The 22,253-nt window shown below is 46.8% G+C and overlaps 1 protein-coding gene across 2 annotated transcripts in view; it reads left to right on the forward strand.

Annotated features, from left to right (window-relative positions):
* UTP25 (UTP25 small subunit processome component) overlaps window positions 1-22,253 on the forward strand; it is a 104,833-nt gene that overhangs the window by 16,709 nt on the left and 65,871 nt on the right. Inside the window, exons 8-12 of one of the 2 annotated variants that reach the window (XM_055419011.2) lie at window positions 1,783-1,985; window positions 3,347-3,529; window positions 3,663-3,775; window positions 4,496-4,741; window positions 11,481-18,401. In XM_055419011.2, the coding sequence (XP_055274986.1) occupies window positions 1,783-1,985; window positions 3,347-3,529; window positions 3,663-3,775; window positions 4,496-4,741; window positions 11,481-11,724 (989 nt within the window). In that variant the 3' untranslated portion in view covers window positions 11,725-18,401. Of the gene's footprint in view, window positions 1-1,782; window positions 1,986-3,346; window positions 3,530-3,662; window positions 3,776-4,495; window positions 4,742-11,480; window positions 18,402-22,253 lie in introns of those variants that run through there. The other variant, XM_088845238.1, reaches the window with a different exon arrangement.

Here is a 22,253-nt window from a genome sequence, read left to right on the forward strand (position 1 = left end):
CATAAAACACCATGTCTTTGTGCTTCCTGGACCTGAATGTCTCTTTCCTTCACAGGGTTAGGGGAATTTTCAGCCAGTGTTTCTTCAAATAAGTTTTCTGCCCCTTTCTCTCTTCTCCTCCCTCTCCTGGGTCCCCTATAACGTGGATGTTAAAGACTCTTTCTTTCTCTTCTCCTTCTGGGACTCGTTAACACCGATGATAGAACCCTTGATGCTGTCCCTTAAACTGTCCTCTTTAAAGAAAAATGTTTATTTTCCCTTTTCCTTTCTCTTGGGGTGATCTCCACCACCCTGTCTTCAGGTCACTGACGGTCTTTCATATCATCTAGTCTGTGGATTCCCTCTAGGGTATTTTTAAGCTCAGTTATACTCTTCAGCTCCATGAGTTCTTTTAGAGCTTTCTCAATATTTTCTCTTTATTGAGTTTCTCAATGTGTTTGTTTGTTCGTAATCTCCCAAGTTTGGCGAGCATTCTGATGACCGTGACTTTGAATTCTTTATCAAACAAACTGCTTACGTCTGTCTCATTCCGTTTTTTCTGGGGTTCTATCTTGTCCCCTCAGTTGAAACATGTTCCCCTGCTTCCTCATTTTACTTGGCTGTTTGTTTCTGTGTATTATGCGAAAGCAGTTATGGCTCCCTGTCTTGAAGGAGTGGCTCTCTGTGGGAGATGAACTGTATTGTTTAACCTTTTCCTAGTTCTTGGTTGTCCCACAAACTCTCTGCTTGTGTCACTCACGTGGAGTCCAGAAACGCAGTCTACCCACCATCTGCCTGAGCCTGGCGCTCAAGGGGTGTCCCCTGTGTGTGCTGCACGCGATTGTTGGCTCTGGTGGTCCCCTGCGAGTGGCGTGGGAGGGGGTCGGCGGGGCTGCTCACTGTCTGTGTCTGCCAGCGCTGCCTGCAAGCAGTGCAGGGTGGTGGGGTGGGGGCGCTCACCTGCCACTGTGGGCAGCTCAGACTGAGCTTGCAGAAATGGTGCCCACCAGTGTCATCAAGGTAGAGTGTGTTTGTAAAAGTGGTTTCCATCAGCATTCTACCCCCAGAGGGCGTCCCCAGCAGTCTTCTGCCCCTCTGGCCCATGCTTTCAGATAAACAAGTCAGTCTCCTTCACGTACGCGTTGGTCTCTTTACAAACTGCTGCTTTTTGCTTAGGAATGAGATGTGGGCAGGAAATGTAAAATTTTGTGACAGTAGTGTTAAAACCATCATTACTGAATATATTTATCCAGAGCTTTATGCAGAAAGAGGACTTGCAGGTGAATCCAGGGATTTGTAGAAGAGCTGTCTGAATCTGGAAAGATAGATAAGGACCAGGTCAGTGATGAGAAAAGTAAGTGTTGTAGTCACGGAAACCACCAGTAAGGAAAACATTTCAAGGAGGATGCGCTTATGCATTAATGACAAGAAACACCAAAGAGCCATTGAATTGGTAACCGAGAGCTTTTGGTGATCTTAGCAAGAGTCACGTCAGTGGCGTCCTGAGAATCAGAGGCAGACTGCAGCGCATTGAGGAGTCTTGAAGAGGAGATTTTAAAGTAGAGACAATTTTCTGGGAAGATTTGCCAATGAAGGGAAGGAAGAGAGAGTAGGGGCTAGAAGGGACCATCAATGCAAAGGAGGGATGATGATGATTTTAATAATGAAAGCAGTTTGAGTCCAGTTATATGCTAAGGGGGAATCTGTGGAAGGTACAAGGGGAGGCGGCACTTTGAGAAGGTGGAAGCTGGTGGTTTGGTGGTGACTGAAGAGCTGACGTGTCCTTGGCTGTTTTGTGCGTAGGAGTGGCAATTCTGCAGAGGAGCATCCGACTTTACGCCCCCTTCTACTCCTCGGACATCCTCATTGCCTCCCCTCTGGGCTTGAGGACCATCATTGGTGGAGAAGGAGAGAAGAAGAGAGATTTTGACTTTCTGTCTTCTATCGAACTGCTCATCATTGATCAAGCTGACATTTACTTGATGCAGAACTGGGAGCATGTCCTGGTAATGTTGGTCATTCACATTTAGAGACAAGAAGCTCAGTGGGTTGAGTCTGAAAGGATTATTCAAGTCCAGATTAAAACTCAGTTAGTTTGGAAATGGAAATGTTCCACATTTTCCAATTTGAAAATGAGAAGTGTCCCCTCTGCTACCCGCAGGTTGGTCAGTATCCAGAAAGATAAAAATTCTTGTCGATCTTTTCAAATCACCAGATGAGAGTTCTTCCCCTTAGAAAGGTGGCTTCTCCTGATAGACTGCTTTAATGTGGTTGGTTGGTTGAAATCCCTCCTCACCGAGGATGTCTTTATCTAAAATAATTCCTCCTGCAGTTTATGCTCATTCGCTTTTGTTCAGTGTTTGGTAGAGTTGAGAAAAGATTGCTCATGATTTCTTTATGTGTGACGTTTTACTGATAAATGTGAGATATTTTTGACCTCCTACAATAATTAGTCCTGTGATCTTTTTCTCCCTCTCCACATACTCTGCAGTGTCTTTGAATTTAGGATTGTGTTTTGGAACAGTCCTCATCATGGAACCGTAGGTTTATTTTGACAGTATAAGGCAAGTGAGAACTTAGCTTTTCTACAACTCCAGGACTTAGAATAAGTTGGCAGCAAATAAAGGGGAGTACTTATAAAATAAGGAATAAATTTATAGTATTTGTAACCCTTCAGTATACAAGGTAAAAATATGATTAACGTACAAAAGGCATATTGATAGTTGTGGTGGTGGTTTAGTTGCTAAGTTGTGTCCAGTTCTTGTGATCCCATGGACTGTAGCCTGCCAGGCTCCTCTGTCCATGGGATTCTCCAGACAAGAGTACTGGAGTGGGTTACCATTTCCTTCTCCAGAGGATCTTCCCAACCCAGGAATTGAACCCAGGTCTTCTGCATTGCAGGCAGGTTCTTTACCAACTGAGCTATGAGGGAAGCTAATGGTTGAGTCATATTTAATTGGTTGACGTGTAGTCACTCAGGGAATCTCCTCATGTTTTGAGAACCAGGTCATGGAAGGACAGCAGTTCTGTTTTCTGTGTCATTTTCCTTCTTGTCCAAGTCTGGAGCTAGGTTACTTATAGAGTAACCAGGGTGGCATTTCAGAAATACACTGTATACATACTATCTTGATCCTTTTTGAGAGATCCACGAGGTAGCCAGTTTGAGTTTTATCTTCGTGTTGGGAATGTTCACCTGACTGTGGACAAGTCACTCTCCTGCCTGAGCCGCAATTTTCTTACTGTAACTTGGGAGATGATAGTATGCATTTCTCAAGGTTAAGTAAGACAAAAGGCTTATGGAACGCTTAGCAATGCCTTCCAGGTAAGTGCTCGATAAGTATTAATGGAGTATTGTTTCTGCTCACAGCATTTGATGAACCACATGAACCTGCTGCCCTTGGACTCACATGGGGTGGACTTCTCTCGAGTGCGGATGTGGAGCCTCAACAATTGGTCCAAGTACTATCGCCAGACCCTGCTGTTTGGTGCCCTGCAGGATGCCCAGATCAACTCCGTGTTCAACAAGTACTGCGTCAATGTGCAAGGCCAGGTGGGGTCTCCCCTTTCTCTGAACCTTCAGGAAGTTTCGTGTGTTGTTTGGGTCATGAGGAAGAAGGGGAGGATTACCTTTGGTCAGCAGTGGGGATAGCTCGCCTCCTGATGCTCTCCTTGACTCCTGGCAGGTGGCCGTGAGGAACGTCCCGATGACAGGCTCCATCAGTCAGGTCCTCGTGCAGCTCCCACACGTCTTCCAGAGGATGGAAGCGGAAAGCCTTGCTTCCGTGATTGATGCCAGGTACCCACATCCCCCGCCCTTCCCACCGGACCCCTGGGAGGCACAGAGAGGGCTTTTACCTGGGCATTCAAACTTAGAATCGGACTCCACGTTAGCTTTATTGATGACCGTTTGCCAGATGAAATGAGGTGATTCACCTCCCTCACGGCATTGACAGAGGAGGACATTGAGGCCCAGAGAAGCGATGCCTCGTCCTAGTTCTGTTACCTAGGTAGTGCAGAGTTGGTGAATCAGGGGTACTTTCCCCTAGACGGTGGCATTTTAAAATGACATTAATAGCTTAATGCTGCATGTCAGCAACTTAATTGTAAGCCCTTCAGGGCAAGAATTCCTTTTCTAATTCTCTGTTATTTTCTCCTGTTTGCTCAGTGTGTTTAGTCAGGGGACCCTTGGTAGCAGAATGGTGCTTAGTATATGGTAGGTGTTCAGTGAATATTTGTGGACTGACAGACAGCTGAATGAATGAATGATATGGTTATATACTCCCTAGAGTAATCCTCTGGGATATACCAGTGTCACACCCATACTTTATGATGAGTAGTGTTAGCACTTACTTTCTGACGTGTTGAACTAGTTTAGTCTCTTTGCAGTGCGGTAGACCAGATTGGCCTCTTAGGGGAGGTCGAGGGAGACTGTGACTTGCCCAGGGTCATGCAGTTAGCGATGACCCTTCAGGCTCACTCCCAGACCGCTGACTTGCCCTTTGCCTTTCCAAATCAGGTTCAACTTTTTCGTGAACAAGATTTTGCCTCAGTATCGGGATGCAGTCATGTCGCACACGCTTATCTATGTCCCCTCCTACTTTGACTTCGTGCGTCTCCGAAATTACTTCAAGAAGGAGGAACTGAACTTCACGCATATCTGCGAGTACACCCAGAAGTCTGGGGTCTCCAGGGCCAGACACTTCTTTCTCCAAGGGGAGAAGCAGTTCCTGCTGCTCACCGAGCGCTTCCATTTCTACAAAAGGTGAGAAGGAGGGCCGGGCTTCAAGCATCCTTTCTGGAGGGCCTGCTTCTGAGTGTGCGGGGGGCTTTGCAGGGCTCTGGTCCTCCCCATTCCACCTCCTGGAGATCTGGGGGCTGAAAAGGCTCTTCTTGATGGGTCGTTTGGTTTTCTTGCAAAATGGGTGTTGCTGGAAAAGGTCGTAGAAATAAATGAGTGACTGCAGCATGTTATATATAGATGTGGAGTGGATCTGTACTCAGGGCGCTTCCTACGTAGCTTTCTTGAGGGTGTGCCCCTCAAGGGAGATGTTACAGAGGCTGGCAGCTCTCGGCAGGGACAACTCAAGTGAGTACAGCGAAGGGCGGATGGGGCCTGTCATAGCAGCACGGATGAGAGACTGGGGACTGTGTGGAGACGGAAGCCGAGTGCAGTGTCAGTGTGCAGGGAGTTCTCGTGTGTCCAGAGGTAGTATGCACACACTCCCTCACCAAAGAGAACGGGGACTAAGGGGCCCCTTGATGTTTATGAAGAGCAGAAGGTGAGGGCCTTACAGGTGAATATTTAAGGGCGTCAGCGTTTGCTTAGCTTCCCCACCGTGTGACTTTGACAAAAATGTTGGGTTGACCTTTTTTTTTAATTAGAGTGTTAGTAATATTGATCCTTCCGTTACTGCTTGGGATAGCTGCAGCCCTTTGTGCACCCAGAGCTTGGTGATTTTACTGTTTTGCTAATTCTCTTGACTGCCAAGTGTAAAAGCCTCCTTTAAGCCCTTAACTAGAGAGAGATGGAAATTGCATCCTATAACCTTTTCTTTCCTGATTCACAATAATGTTCAGTGAGTTTGAGTTCTGACTTTACTGTTTTATTAATTCTCAGTCATATACTACTGAGGGACACGTTTCCTCAGAGAATCTCTTAACAGCTAAGCCAGAAATCCTCTAGGCTTTGGAGCTTATTAGTTGGCGCACCTTGGCATTGCGTTGCCTTTTAGTTTATGCTGATATTGGGCTGGTGTTCCCCAGAAAACTCTCCTCACCAGGATGAACCAGTACCCTGCCAGGTGAGGCAGGCTGGCACGGCATGACCTCTGGCATTCTGCTGACAAGGGTTATCTGCCAGCAGAGAGGCAAGGCATGACTGTATCTGTGTTGACCAGGCTTCATTCTTGGCTCTTTGGCCCAAGAGTTTTAACAAATGCCTGCTTCCTGGCATCATTATTTGCTTCCTTCCAGTGAGTTGTTGTTCTCAATGTTTCCAGTGTTGGAAAGTGGAATTTTGGGGGGAATTTGCATTCAGTTAGGTGTTAAGAGCCCTTAGTTTTCCAAAAGCTTAACACATCAAAGCAAGTCCTTTGCGTGAAGTGGATGGATTGGAAAACTTCCCAGCACCATTGTCTCTCACAACTGTGAATTAAGCTGGGATGAGGACTGCTCTCAAAGAGCAGCTCTTCAAGGAGAGGGCGTGGTGTTCAGAGGAGCCCCTTCTCTTCAGTAGGTCGACAGTCTCCTGTCTTACACTGTTCACTTACTGACCAGACAGTTTTGTCCCCGAAGTCACAGTAAAGACAAACCTGACATGTGCCCTTTGCTTTACACCCTGGCTTCAGTTATTGGGTGTTAGATGTGAATCTAAGTAATTTGTAACTGCCAATTGTCTCAAGGTTCCCAACTATAGAATTTTTTGCTTGAGAAGTCACCAAGGTGATGATAGATATTTTGATCTGCAAGTCTCTGTGATTTGATTTTTTAAATTTGATCTTGGGGAAAAGTAAATGTGTTTTCCACTTTAGTAACCAACTCTAAAATTCTGTGTCTATACTCTCTGAGGAAGTAGACAGCATTAGAAATGCTGCAGTTCATTTGTGAGCTAATGAAAAACTTTGAAGATTTGTTTTCTTTGGGGAGATGAAACCAGTAGAGTCTTAGGGCTGGATTGCCCTTTGGTCATGACACTCCTGAGGTGAGGACAGTTCACAGCTCCTTCTCTGAGCATTATCAGTGGGTAAGCTAGCATGAAGGACTGGCACTCAGAAGCTCTGGAGGTGGGATTTCTAGAGTTGGGAAGGGCTGCCTGGGGTGTTTCCAGGTGCTCCTTGCCCCAGTGAGAACCCCAGCTGTAGAAGTAGCAGATCGAGTCTTTATAGACTACGGAGGAACCAGCCTTTTAAGTCAGTGTGGGCGCCTCGTTTATCATTGACAGTTGGCAGGTAGCATAGCTATCTGGAATGTCCTTAGTTTTAGGTCCTGTTGGAGTGTTAGGCCATGTTTGTCGGGGTCATTGAAGACACAGGACACGTACAGGAGAGGAGGGAGGCAGGGAAGGGGTGCCGAAGATTACAGGAGTTGGCACTGACGGCCCCTCTGGAGAGGCCCTGCTCACATTCTCCTATTTCCAGAAGATACCTAGCCTCTCTTTGTTGTATCGTTCAGTCGCTAAGTCGTGTCCGACTTTGAGGTCCCATGGACTGTGGTCTGCCAGGCTCCTTTGTCCATGGGATTTTCCAGGAAAGAATACTGGAGTAGGTAGCCATTTCCTTCTCCAGGGGATCTTCCCCACCCAGGAATCGAACCTGCATCTCCTGCCTTGCAGGAAGATTCTTGACCGCTGAGTCACCTGGGAAGCCCGTAGACAAATTGGTACTAAGAGATTTTCTTAGTTCTTAAGTATAATACCTATTGGAGTTGGTTTTGTTGTTTTATTTTGTTTTAAAAAATACTCTCATTATAAGAGTGTTAATGTTAGAGAACCTGGAAAATCTAGGTTAAAAACATGGAATCACCTATAATCCCACTGACGCAAATACTGATTTTGGTATATTTCTTCCCTGACTTTTTAATGTCAAAAAACTTGTGTACGTGCACACAGACACAGGCAATTAAAAAAAAAAAAATTCCAAAGTTGAGATCCCAGTATACACATAGGGTTTTTTTTCTTTTCTTTTATCTTAAGGCTTTTATGTGCTCATTGAAAAATAAAACAAGCTAACATTTTGGCGTGTATATTTGTGTGTTATGGATGTGTATTTTTAAGTTTATATATGGTTCTGTCACATCCTCCCCCACCAACTTGTTATTTGGGCAGATTTCATTTCAAAAGGCATGGTAAAGCTACCCCCGTGCACGTCTGACTCCTTCCACGCAGACTGGGCCAGCTGTTTGCGTTTTGCCGGGTTGACATGCGCTCACATTCTGTCGCTCCTGTCTCTCCACCCACATCTCTTACCTTCTTTCTCCCTGACCGATTTGACAGTAAATTATAGGCGGCTTCATGACACTTAAGTCCTGGGTCTTTCAGTGTGCAAAGTGGCCAGAAACAAAGTTATTTCATTTATCGACAGTCCGCTTGACACGATTGCAAAAACATCATCTAATATTTAGTCTGTGTTCAGATTTTCCTAGTTGTTCCCCAGTGACTATTTCAGCTGTCCCCCGCCAGCAGTCCAGGATTTAGGATTTAGTTGAGTATCATACATTGCATCTGGTTAACATGTTTCTTCAGTTTAGTTTAGCAGTTCTCAAGCTGGGAATAGTTTTGCTCCCCAAGGGACATTTGGAAATATCTGGAGTCATTTTTGGTAGTTTCAACTGGAGGGTTATTCTAGTGGTTCACACAGGTCAAGGCCTGAGTGCTGCTAATCACCCTTCAGTTCACAGGATGGCCCCTACAACAGAGAATTATATGGCTTAAAATGTCAGTAATACTGCGGTTGATAAACCCTCATCTGGAATAATTCTTTTGTTCTTTGTCATGATACTGACTTTTTTTTTGAAAAGTCCAGTCCGGTTTTCCATAGAACGTCCCACAGTCTGGATTTGCCTGTTTCCTTATTATTTAGATCCGTGTTCCCAAACTTTACTACACATTGGAATCCCCTAGTAGAGCTTTTAAAAAATCTGAATGCCCACTTAGTGTTACGTACTTTGAATGGTATGTAATTAACCCAGTTTCCTTTTAACAGGCATGTTGTTGTTTTCTGCTATTATGTACAATAATGCCATGAGCATCCATATGTGTAGTTGATGGCCTAGTTGCCTAGGTATTTCCTTGGGATAAATTTGAGAAGGAAAACTTGTTTGTTCAAAAACTGTACACAATTTAATGTTTGCTGTACATTGCAACTCCCACCTTCTCCCTTTCCCCCCAAAAATACATACAATAACTTATATTCCATTAACCTATCTCTGTAAAACCCTACCTGTTGTCGGTAATTTGATAGTCAAAATGATGCCTCATGGTTTTAGTGTCTTCTTCTTGCTTTTCTGTGTTTTTTGTCGTTGTCAGTTGAATGGAGCACCTGAGTGCGTAGATGGCCTGGACACACCTCTTGCGTCAGGTCACTAGAGTGGGAGTTGTGAGCCTAGTGAGGATTTGGTTGTTACCATGGTTACCGTCCAGGTACCACAGACTGCAGTTCCTCCAGCAGACAGTGGCCCAGCGCGGGGCCCTCCTGGAGGGTCTTGTCTCAGGACCTTCTCCCCTCTCAGCTTTCCCTCAGCCCTGCACCCCTGTGCCCAGGGAGAGCCTCCCCCTGCACTCCTGCCCTTTCCCCCACTCCAGCCACTCCTGCTCGCTCCTCCGCACAGGCTTGAAGTGGGGCAGGGGCCCTCTTGACCGGTCCAGCTTAGATGCAGGCAGGTTCTCTCCACCCTGGGCTTTCTCAGGGTTCCTGCACCACCCTGCGTGGCGGCAGACCTCTCTCTGCCTTGTTCTGTGAGGGTCTTGGAAAGAGTTTCCTGCTTTCCCCACTGGCAGCAAACCTCTGCTTGCATCAGCACAGGCTCTTGAGCTCTGTAGGCTTCATGCCCTTTCCTTAGGGACAGACTGCTGTTGCTTTTTACTGGGTGTGAGTCTTGTGGTGGGGAGGGACTGGGTGAGGGGGTTAATGCCCCTCCCTTGAAAGTGAAAGTCTCTCAGTCGTGTCCAACTCTTTGCGACCCCATGGACTGTACGGTCCATAGAATTCTCCAAGCGAGAATACTGAAGTGGATAGCCTTTCCCTTCTTCGGGGGATCTTCCCAACCTAGGGATCAAACCCAGGTCTCCCGCATTGCAGGCGGATTCTTTACCAGCTGAGCCACGGGGAAACCCTGCTCCCTTAGGGTAGCGGATTTTTGCTTCATCTGACTCCACCCCAGCAGTTGACCTTTGTCCCGTTCATTGGCTTCAGGCTTTAGCTTCATACACAGTGTGGGTCTGGGGAAAGGAGTGAGTTTTCCTGTCTGCGCCACCCGCAGGGTCTCTCGGGTCTTCTGCTTTGTCTTCAGGGCTCCCAGTGGAGGCCTGTGGAAAAGACCTCGTGAAAATGAAGTAAAGGTGTGTCCGGAAATCCAGGGATCCTGAACTCTCATGCAAACCCATAATTGCCCTTTGAGAACGTGTTGAAAGTGTAGCTGTTTCTTCCTTCCCACTTTCATGGCAGCTGCCCCCTTTCCCATCACGCTCTGCCTAAGGTGAAGTGTCCTGTCTTTCTTCAGACGAGCTTGTCACTCTGGAATTCAGTCAGTGATGGCCTGAAGCTGGCTCATTCCTGCTCTTGAGATCTGGTTGCACGCCTCTTCCCCTTTCCAAGTTCAGGAGCATGACATCGGTCGCTTGAAATGAAGGGTTTACACCACAGAAATTGGCAAGTGCTTCAAATCAGCACCTTGCCCTCCCCCACTGAGAACCAGGTAGACACACACCAGGGCACCAGTGAATCAGACCTGGTTGCCTCGTGACATCGGCTGTCTAGGCTCAAGAAGAGGAGTGCTGTTGTGGATTGTCTTTTTCTCGTTAGCATGGAAGCAGTATTCTCTTGAATTTTCTACATACTAAGCAGAAGTGAAACTCCGTGTTTGTGTGTTTTTGTTTTGATAACTGCTGAGAAAGAACTGTGTCTTGTCAGCTTTATTCGTTAGCCTGTAGAATTCTTTTATAGAAAGGGGATGTGGAAAAATGAACCAAGTAATGAACTGCAGTTATATTCTGGAAGAGGAGGGTCTCCAGAGAGATAAGGCTGAACCATGGGATAAAAAAACAAGGAAAACTATCCTCCATGAATAAAATAAAATTCCCAAGGAAGTCTAACATCAGCTGTCTCTGAGAGAGTCGGAAAAATCAGAACCTTGTCGGCCTGTGAAATCTTTTGTTAGGAGGGAATGACTGGCCTTGACCTAACCACAAGGGGAGTCCTTAGGGTGTGCCTTCCCGCCGCCACAGTGCAGCCCTGTGGGGCAGGGAAAGAGTGAGGAAGCTCTTGAAACTAATTGCCTTCCCAGAATGCCTGATGGGTCCTTGGGCAGAGTGTTATAAATGGACGAACTTGGGACATCTGCCATGGAGTTAACGTGTTGTCAGAGTGATAAGAAAAGACTTAACGGGAGAGCATTTGCAGTTTATTTTATGTACTGGATCTGACCTCACCTCCGTTACAGAGCGTTGTTTTCCCTGATCATAAGGACAGTGTTAAAGTGGAAGCTGTCTGCTCTTTAGACTTTTGATGACCGATTTTTAACCTTCGTCTTCCTCACTCTGCTCAGAGCGAGCTCAGGAAAGGCAAACTCATCTTGTCATTGTCATAAACCAAACATGAGGAATTCAAACACGTCGTCACAAAAAATGAGCCCTTCCAGCTCAAATTAGAGTAACCGTTGGTCTGTCTGCTATCGTTCTTCCTCCTTGAGCATGAAACGGTATGAGTGACTGTGTCCCTGTAAAATTCCGAGGTGGCTTCTCCATAAATTTCTCTTGTAGACATAGCCTCTCTTTCTCCTTCCGGCAGATACACAATAAAAGGCATCAGGAACCTGATTTTCTATGAACTGCCAACATACCCGCACTTCTACAGTGAAGTCTGTAACATGCTGCGAGCCACCAGCAGGGGCGAGGAAGCCGCCTGGACCTGCACCGTCCTCTACTCCAAGTACGACGCCCAGCGCTTGGCCGCCGTGGTCGGGGTGGAGCGGGCTGCCCAGATGCTGCAGTCCAAGAAGAACGTCCACCTCTTCATTACCGGAGAAAGATGAGAAGTGGCTGGACTGGAAACAGTGTTGGCATGACACATGATGCTTGATTCTGCACCGCTTGGACTAATTCTGATCGATTCTATAAAGAAGGGCTGCTAGCAGGAAGGGGCACCAGGCAGCGTCTTCTCAGACACTTCTTCCTTTTCAGATCATATATCCCTGAAAAGTTCAGCGTAGGCCAGATTTTGGTACAGCCTATCTTTGGGAGGTCAGGAGGAGCTCGTGGGGGCTGAGAAGCCGATAGAAGGTATCCCCGACCTGTGAATCTTTTTGTAAGCTGTAAATGGCTGTATTGTGATTTTACCTCGGATTTATCCTGCTTGGTAAAGTCTGTCAGATTTGCCTGTTTCTGTTTGACACCTTCTTACACTGAGGCGTACGTTTCTATGCTTGTGAGAACTGGCAGTGAGGAACCTTCTTGCTGTTGAGCACCATCTTTTGGATTGCACAGGTTTTGCAAAACTGTTACTTTTCCCCAGCCAAACTTTTTTAAACCTTCCATATTCTATTTTAATTCAACCTAGAAGAGTATATTCATCCACTGATCTTTCTTTAACTCATAATAATAAGTGTTTTTGTTAAAACATGCACCTAAAAATCACTTTATATAAAATAACGATTCCTACTCTATTTCAGAAATGATTTTGTGACCCTCTTGATGCTACAGATTCATCCTCACCACTTGTCTTCATCATTGCCGTAGTCACTTGCACTTTTAGAAACAGTTTAGGGAATTCGCCTAGTGGTTAGGGCTCGGCGCTTTCACTGGCGTGGCCCAGGTTCGGCCCCTGTTTAGGGAACTAAGATCGCGCACGCTGTGTGGCCTGTGATTTCCGCTTGTCTCATCACTGTAACACTAACCAACCACTTGTTTAAGGTGGTGCTTGCCAGCCTTTTTCACTGTAGGATCACTCACCCCACGTAAATTTATATTACGAGTATGGAATCATATTTGTGTCCAGTGAATTATAATTGATAATTACGGTTATTCCTTTAGATGCTTAAATCATCTCATGTATGGCCAGCAGGAGCCCCTTCATGCTTGACAAGTCTTCTTGACATGTCTCCCTTATACTTGGCATTTTTCTTTATTTTCTGACGTGGTAGGACAGTCCAGGTTTGTCTTGTACTTTTCATTACTCTGGCCCTACTTTCCTTGAAGTAAAGTTGCTCAGTCGTATCCAACTCTTTGTGACCCCATGGACTGGGGCCTACCAGGCTCCATCCATGGGATTTTCCAGGCAAGAGTACTGGAGTGGGTTGCCATTTCCTTCTCCAGGGGATCTGCCCGACCCAGGGATCAAACCTGGGTTTCCTGCAGCGTAGGCAGACGCTCTACCCCTCCTTTCCTTAGTGGAACACTGTTTTAAAACTAAGGTTTGAGGGCTGAGTGTGCTCAGTGCTGTTGTGGAGCCCCTGGTCCCAGGTCATCTTAGCGATCAGGGTCTGGGAATATTTGCATGTGTGTACTTGTGTGCACATCCCTGTGCGCCCATGACATCTGCATTTATTTCTGTGTCCGTATTGAGAACCACAAATTTATCCCGTACCTCCATTTCAGACTGACCGCACAGGGTTCCTTGTGTTTTCTCCCTTCCCATATTTGTAATTTTCTTCTCAGATAGTGAGACTTGTCGCTCCCATTATCCTCAATGGAACAGTCCATAATTGGAACAGATTTTGTTCCTCTTGGACATGCGGCTGCTGCTGCTAAGTCACTTCAGTCGTGTCCGACTCTGTGCGACCCCATAGACGGCAGCCCACCGGGCTCCCCCGTCCCTGGGATTCTCCAGGCAAGAACACTGGAGTGGGTTGCCATTTCCTTCTCCAGTGGACATGCGTGAAATTGCTTATTTAAAAAAAAAGTAAAATTACTTTTGGGGTACTCATACTGCTAAATATTTATATAGGCATTTTTATGTCTCTCTTTCCCCAATATGGAGAGTACAGCTATTCATTCCGTATATAGATGGGTTCCTAAAGTTTTGTAAATTTATAGTCCCAAGCCAGCCAAACTCATACCACAGAGAACTTTTCTTTTAAAGACATATATTTTAAATTTTTATTGGCTTATAGTTGATTTAAAAGTGAAAGTCACTCAGTCGTGTCCAACTCCTTGCGACCCCATGGACTATACAGTCCATGGAATTCTCCAGGCCAGAATACTGGAGTGGGTAACCTTTCCCTTCTCCAGGAGATCTTCCCAAACCAGGCATCCAACCCAGGTCTCCCGCATTGCAGGCGGATTCTTTACCAGCTGAGCCACAAGATTGATTCACAGTGTTTTGTTAGTTTCAGGTGTACAGCAGAGTGAATCGGTTACCGTGCACATTTATCTACAAAGAGCCGTTTTATCCATAGAGCGCCCTGTGGTTATTGGCTTATTCGTGCTGCTGTTTACCAGACAGCCCGTGTATTATGAGAAAAGAATTATAAGCCTGGTTCAGAGAAACGAGGAAGAAGAGACTCTGATTACCCTCGTCTTCTATTTCCACATTCTTTTCCCTGTGAATTGTAGCCGATCCGTGGCTTTCATTATCACGAGTCACGAGACTCCCAAATCTCCATCTTCTTCGGATCTCCACTCACATGTGAGCGCAGATTTCAAGTCTGTGATGTAGCCCCAGGAATACACATTTTATTAAGCTTTCCTACTGGTTTTAATGCTGGCTTATAGCCCGAGAGTGTCAAGTGTGAGCAAAGCCGTATTGCTTCTGTTCTTGGCTCAGCACCTGTGAAAGAAGGTAAGTAAGCCTCAGCAGTGGCCCTGGCTCCTCAGTTGATTGCAGAGGGCGGAATCTGGAGTGGTTTCATTACAAGGACACCTTCACATCAGGTCCCCCATAATAAATAAGGCAGAGGAGAGAGTCTACTGAACTATGGATAAAAATGCCTGAGCTGGAATTATACACGATCTTGCTATTTCTTCACAAGGCTTACCTTGAGCAAACGAGCGCCTGTATAGTGCTGATAGAACATGGAATGGTCCCAATCCTGGGAAGAGGGAGAATTTTAAGGGAGGAAAAGGAACTTAACCCGAAAGTAAGAGTTTTAAACTTTTTTTTTTTCCTTCTTCCTGTGGTAATAAAACTAGCTTAGCACTTTTCTTTTTGAGGGGAGAAGAGCTTTGACTCACGAATGCTCTCTACAGCTGGCTGCACCGTATGCCGTATTCAAAAGACAAGAGCTAGCTAATCATAGAGAACCAGCGGCAGCTAAACAGCCCTCTGCCGGCTTCCAAAGGGCTTGTAATTGAGTGCAGATGGCCCCGGCGGGGTGGGTGCGCGTCCCTGCTGAGTCCTCACACCCCAGAGGGCCGAGGGGGGCTCGTGGAGCCTCCGCCCGGATGGTGCCCTCGTCGGGGCTGCTGAGGACGGAGGGGGAGGTGGGCGGGGTGGGAGCCCGCTTGGCCGCCTGCTGCCCAGCTCGGCCGTGCAAGCAGACCTTCAGGCCGCAGGGCGTAGCTTTGATGAGTCCAGGATCTCAAGATGAAGGAAGGCCGGAGGTAAGGGAACAGGGTTGGGAGTTCTTTATAATCATCCAAAGAGCCTCACTGTGCAGTCTGCAGGTGGCTGCGGGGTGCCCAGCTTCCCAGAGGAAGAGTGTGGTGGAAATGCACAGCCCGCTCCTTGCAGGGAGCCGCCTCTCGGGTGGGGCCCGCCACTGGCCCGCCCTCTCCTTCCCATCTCTTCCCCAGCTTCTCTCTTCAAAGGCATTCTGGTCGTCATCTTCATACTATTCAAAAAAGCCTTCTTGACTTTTCTAACCAAATAGAGATCTAAACAAACTTCAGTCTCACGTAAAAAAGCTTTTCCAGCTAAACAGAATTCTGAACAAGTTTCAGTCTGCTTTTAATGTCAGAGCCGGTGAACCAGGAGTAGATAACACAGATAATCCAAAATTGATGTAGTCTTTGGAAGGTGAAAGTCCCCCCTCACTTCCTTTCCTCCCTAGTCATTTCTTCCACGTGCATCCATCATGTCCAGCTGACAGCAGGAAGTTCATGTCTTTCTAAACTTGTGTCTCTTCCTCTTACACAATACGCTCAAAGCTGCAATAAAATTCTATGCAATACATTTTATGTCTTTTTTTTTTTTCCTGAAGCTGGACGTGTGTTCCTATCCCCTCATGGTTTTCCTTCTTTCCCTGAGGACCCGCCTTTCTTTAGATGCGCACTGCTGGCTTTTCAGGCTAATTCCTGGATTCCCCTGTACACCTCTGGCCTCTTGGCCATCTTTCCTGTGCGACACCAGGCCTCTACCACACAAACGGGCTGCCATCTCAGTGGTTGGAGTCCCAGGCCCTGAAGGAGTTAGGGCCGAGATGGGATTGCCATAAGGTTTGCTCGTCCTGCACAGAGAAATGTGACCCTGGTGAGCCTCCCCGCCCGGGTGCGTCCCCCTCACTGCCGGAGGAGCCCCTACACTCGCTGGTCCTCGTCCTGGCCTCCACGGTGGGCGGGGAATGGCACGGCCCTGGCCAAGCTGTCAGGGCCTTCAGGCTTGAGCCTCTGCTGCTGGCTGGGACCCAGTGGGAACTGTAGCCTCAGCTGACACAGGGAGCAAAGGCAGGTTTGCCGCTTGACTGCTCTGGAAGCTGTGCCGAATCCCTGCCCATCTGTTCTCCCAGCTGAGCCAGGGCCAGAGCCGTCTAGCTCTCGCCAACCAGGGGATGACACGGAGCGTGGAGTCCTGCGGGCCCTGTCCTCGCTGCCCTCTGCAGCCCCTCTCTGCCAGTTGGACTCCCCGCTGGGAGATGGCCCCGGGCTCACACCTGCTGTGGGCTCACAGATGTTCATGAGTCTCTGCCTTCTGTGTTCATCATTTTCCAAAAGCGGCCCCAAGCTGGGTGCCAGCACCATCACCACCACCGCCCCGCTGTGGCTCTGCACAGGTCCTCCTGGCCGTCACTCAGCTGTCCCATCTTTGTAAAGTGGGGGACAAGCCCTGCCATCCTGACAGAGGGACGCGAGAGACGGTGGCAGAGGCTGCTGCTGTTTGTACTCGCCTCCTACTTCCCTAGTAACGGGACCCTGGGTGTTACTGGGTGACAGAGTGCCCGCTCCCCGTGGCGGTAAGGTGTGGCCAGAGAAGTGAGCCCTCAACTTTGGAGCAGATTCTTAGGAGAGCACTTTGAGGGGAACACTTCTTTGGCCTCTTGTGCTTCCCTGTTTCCTGCCTGGAACACAGAAGTGATGGTCGAAGCTCCCCAGGACAGATGTCCTGTGCCCATCCTGTGTGCCCAGAAGATGGTGGCGCCGAAAGGCAGCAGGAGCCTGGTTCCCTGGTCTCATCCTGAAGCTGCCGTCGCAGCTCTGCGTGTCCTTCTCCCTGCACCCTCTGCTGTGAAAACCTGATCCCCCGTTTATTTCAGCCGCCGAGGCCAGGTTGTATCGTCCACAACTCCTAACTGCTACAAAGGACAGAAATGGGATCACGAGTCCCGGGGTCCAAAGACCCTGCCTGTTCTTCCCTTCATCTTGTCTCTGCAGTCACCAGCACAGGGACTGTGCTTCAGGGCTGGTGTCTGGCACTTGGTGACAGTGGGATATGGGCGCTAAGGTGTCGCTGGGTTTGGGGCCATCGCTTCCATCTTCTGCAATCCAACTGCGTCCTTAAGAATGAGGGAGAACACGTGTCTTCTCATAGGGCTTAGGGAAACACGGTAGGACTAAAATACCTGGCAAGAAAACAGACTTCAGTTCTCTGCAAGTTGGTGATCACCTGCTTTTTCATTTCTTCAGGTGTATTTCAGGGCAAAATTAGGAATAGAGAGGTCTTATGATCCAGTCTGCCACTTGACCCGTGAGTTGCCTGTTCCTTGTCTCTTAGAGGCGTTCTCCAGCCTTGGGTGAATGTTTCAAGGATGAGCTGCTCTCTGTGGCTTTTCAATCCCCTTTGCTCCCTAGCGACTGAGACTCCCATCCACCAGTCCTCGCTCTGAAGTGCAGGCCTTTCTCTTCCACTCATTAACTCAGCAATTGGAAGACTTTTCAGTTTGAAGTGAAATGACAGTTTGAAGACATACACTGTGTCCTCTATGAGACTTCTTTTTCCTGGTCAATTATCCTTAGTTCCTTCAATGAACTTTTTATTTTTCTGTTAATCTTCAATTTTGGTCTTCTTTTTAGAAAACAACCCACGCTTATTTAGCAGACGAGTCAAACAGTGGAAAACAATGAAAGTGCACCTACTTGGTGGCTGGCAGTGATTACCACCTTGGTATGTTTCCTCTCAGATTCCTTTCTGCATTAATAATTTTAACAGCCAACAGTTTACATAGAGAGACCCTTGCATTAAAAGGTGGTTTTGTCACCTGCCTGTCTAGCATGGCACCTGGCACATTGCACGACAAGGTAACGTTTTCGGAAGAACTTACTACATGCTGGAAACTCTTCTGAACTCTACATGTATTAAATCAGTTCATCCTTACACACCCTTCTGAAGTAGGCACCATCGTTTTCCCTATTCTATAGGGGAAATTAAGGCCTTGATATGTGAAGGAACTTGTGCAGTCAATAACAGCTAAGATTTCAGCCCAGATAGTACGATTCCTTGAAACCCACATTATTTTTCACGAGATTATTGCTTCTCTAAAACAAAAACCAATAAAAAGTACTCAATAGACTGTGGCTATCGTTATTGTTATTATCACCCTTTTAAAGGAGAGATTTGAATTTGTTGAACTCTTAAAAAGACTGAGGAGAATATAATGCTTTCCTGACTGGGGTGCAGGGAGGTGTTATAAACAAACACTAATGAAGCTGTTCTGTATACCATCCTTCTGGATTGTCTGATGTTCTAAAGGGCAATCCATGCTTCTGAGAAGCTTAATATCTCATATAGCAGAGGGTTATTGAAGGCATTGTTTTTTACCTTGTTTGTTGCTCTGTTTATCCTTGGTCCATCAAACTTTACCAGAGAATTTAAATTTTTAATATCAGGCCAAAGAAAAATTAAGAAGATACCTTTTCTTGAAACATGCAATTGCATGGAAAAGCGGTAAAGCAGTGGTTAAAATCACGGGCAGTGGAACGAGGCTGCCTGGCCTGAAATCTTTGCTAATTTCTAGTTGTGTGATTTTGGGCAAATTCCTTAAACACTCTGGTGTCTCAGTTGCTGCATCTGTAAAATGGGCATGTTAATACCTGACCTAGAGCCAGACATCTTGGAATGTGAAGTCAAGTGGGCCTTAGAGAGCATCACTACGAACAAAGCTAGTGGAGGTGATGGAATTCCAGTTGAGCTATTTCAAGTCTTGAAAGATGATGCTGTGAAAGTGCTGCACTCAATATGCCAGCAGATTTGGAAAACTCAGCAGTGGCCACAGGACTGGAAGAGGTCAGTCTTCATTCCAATCCCAAAGAAAGGCAATGCCAAAGAATGCTCAAACTACCACACAATTGCACTCATCTCACATGCTAGTAAAGTCATGCTCAAAATTCTCCAAGCCAGACTTCAGCAGTATGTAAACCGTGAACTCCCAGATGTTCAAGCAGGTTTTAGAAAAGGCAGAGGCACCAGAGATCAAATTGCCAACATCCGCTGGATCATGGAGAAAGCAAGAGAGTTCCAGAAAAACATCTATTTCTGCTTCATTGACTATGCCAAAGCCTTTGACTGTGTGGATCACAATAAACTGTGGAACATTCTGAAAGAGATGGGAATCCCAGACCACCTGACCTGCCTCTTGAGAAATCTGTATGCAGGTCAGGAAGCAACAGTTAGAACTGGACATGGAACAACAGACTGGTTCCAAATAGGAAAAGGTGTACGTCAAGGTTGTATATTGTCACCCTGCTTATTTAACTTATATGCAGAGTACATCATGAGGAACGCTGGGCTGGAAGAAGCACAAGCTGGAATCAAGATTGCTGGGAGAAATATCAATAACCTCAGATATGCAGATGACACTACCCTTATGGCAGAAAGTGAAGAGGAACTCAAAAGCCTCTTGATGAAAGTGAAAGAGGAGAGTGAAAAGGTTGGCTTGAAGCTCAACATTCAGAAAACAAAGATCATGGCATCTGGTCCCATCACTTCATGGAAAATAGATGGAAAAACAGTGGAAACAGTGTCAGACTTTATTTTTTTGGGCTCCAAAATCACTGCAGATGCTGATTGCAGCCATGAAATTAAAAGACGCTTACTCCTTGGAAGGAAAGTTATGACCAGCCTTGATAGTATATTAAAAAGCAGAGATATTACTTTGCCAACCAAGGTCCATCTAGTCAAGGCAATGGTTTTTCCCGTGGTCACGTATGGATGTGAGAGTTGGACTGTGAAGAAAGCTGATCTCCGAAGAATCGATGCTTTTGAACTGTGGTGTTGGAGAAGACTCTTGAGAGTCCCTTATACTGCAAGGAGATCCAACCAGTCCATTCTAAAGGAGATCAATCCTGGATGTTCATTGGAGGGACTGATGCTAAAGCTGAAACTGCAACACTCTGGCCACCTCATGCGGCGAGTTGACTCACTGGAAAAGACTCTGATGCTGGGGAAGGTTGGGGGCGGGAGGAGAAGGGGACGACGGAGAATGAGATGGCTGGATGGCATCACCGACTCTGTGGACATGAGTTTGGGTGTACTCCGGGAGTTGGTGATGGACAGGGAGGCCTGGCGTGCTGTGATTCATGGGGTCGCGGAGAGTCAGACACGACTGAGCGACTGAACTGAACTGAATACCTGTCTCTAGAATCGTCACAATAGTGAAGTTACTGAATCCACGCAGCACACTTGGAAGACTCCCTGGCACATGGTCACTGCCCAGTCAGTCTTAACTTGTATTATAAACACACCTCACCTCCCACATTTATACGAAGCTAGGTGGGCTGCAGTCCATGGGGCCACTAAGAGTCCGATGCGACTGAGCGACTTCACTTTCACTTTTCACTTTTGTGCATTGGAGAAGGCAATGGCAACCCACTCCAGTGTTCTTGCCTGGAGAATCCCAGGGACGGGGGAGCCTGGCGGGCGGCCGTCTATGGGGCCGCACAGAGTCGGACACGACTGAAGTGACTTAGCAGCAGCAGCAGCGGAAGGAAACAAAAGCCGTTGTGCATCAGCTGTCATCTTGTTTACAACCCTTACTCTTTTTGAGTAAACGAAAAAGAAATTTTGAGAGAGGGATGCTTCAAAAAGTCGTCGTGGGGATTTTACTCAGCAAATTTCAGGGCTTAAGGAAGAGGAGGCGTTAGAGTTTAATGAGTTACAAACACCAGGTGGCGCTGTAAGCAAGCTCAGTAACAGGCTCCTGGCCTTCCCTCTGACGGCCTCTGAGAGTCTGCTGTCCTGTGAGACCGAAAAACCCAGGCCTCTTTTTTTTTTAACAGAAAAACATTTCCAACACAGAGGAAATATGGAAATTCAAAAACAATTTTACAAAATCTTGTGCTATAATTTAATTGCTTATGAGTTAACACCTTTTAAAAATGATCCCACAAATAGCTTATTTATGTCAGGAACTAGGTTTTATAGAGCAGTGCACATTATGTTTTAAGAAATGGAAAATCACTGCCAGGTGCAATGCATAATTAAACTCACAAATAACTGTTAAAAATTAACGTTTTAAACACAAACCCTAAATTATAATAACTTGGTGAATAACTTCCTTTGGAAATACAACCAAATCTGTATATATGAGTCCCAAGTCACATGGTCCCCTGCTTCTCCTGCAGCAGGCTCTGGAGGACTGAGCACAAGATTTAGGATTCTGGTGGCTTGTCGGAATCTTCCTTCTAGAGGGTCAGAGTTTTCCTTGGAGAGAAAACTGCGGGGTATTTTCCTAGTCTCTTATCTACCTACCTCTTCCAGGCCTGGCTTGTCCCTCCCTTCCTTCTTGAGACTGTCCGCTTCCCTACCCGCCCCAGAGCAGATGTCCTCTGTATGCTTCCTCCCTCTCGGGCCCCCTCTCAGGAGCCATATGTCCCAGATGAAAAGACGGCAGGAGGCCATGGGGAAAAGAGAATTAATGTTTACTGAGCACCTCCTATGGGCCAAGTACTGGCCTGGGTGCTTTACCCGCATCATCTCACAAAACTGTAAAGCTGGTATCTGTCCCCGTATTGTGGGGGACATTCATTGAGAAGGTAGGTATCTAAGTCTTCCGAAGTGAACCAGCTCCTAGTGGCCGATGCCACGGGTTTTCTCTGTCATCCCCATGCGATTGAGAAGGCCAGGGCCAGCGGCTCAGACGGAGATGAAACTGCAGAGGATTCTCTCTTCCAGCCTGTGGCCATGTCTGTGCCACTCTGTCAGCACAGCACCTCTTAGGCGTGAATGCAACTCCCTTCCCACAGTTTTACTTAGTTCAGGCCTCTGTTAGCCTCCTCCCGGTATAGTCCAGACTTTGGAACCTGCTAGCTTAGGCTTCAGTCCCAGGTTTACCTTTTACTGGGTGTGTAACCTTTGGCAAGTTGCTTGCCATTGTCTCACCTCTGTTTCCTTGTTTGTAATATGGAGATAATGCCGTCTTTCTTTGGGAGTGGAATTATGCAGATGAAATGACATAAGTACTTGTAGATCTCATCA

The sequence above is a fragment of the Moschus berezovskii genome, chromosome 17 (assembly GCF_049115385.1).
Source record: "Moschus berezovskii isolate FMDL1 chromosome 17, NW_MosBer_1.0, whole genome shotgun sequence".
Taxonomy (NCBI): Eukaryota; Metazoa; Chordata; class Mammalia; order Artiodactyla; family Moschidae; genus Moschus; species Moschus berezovskii.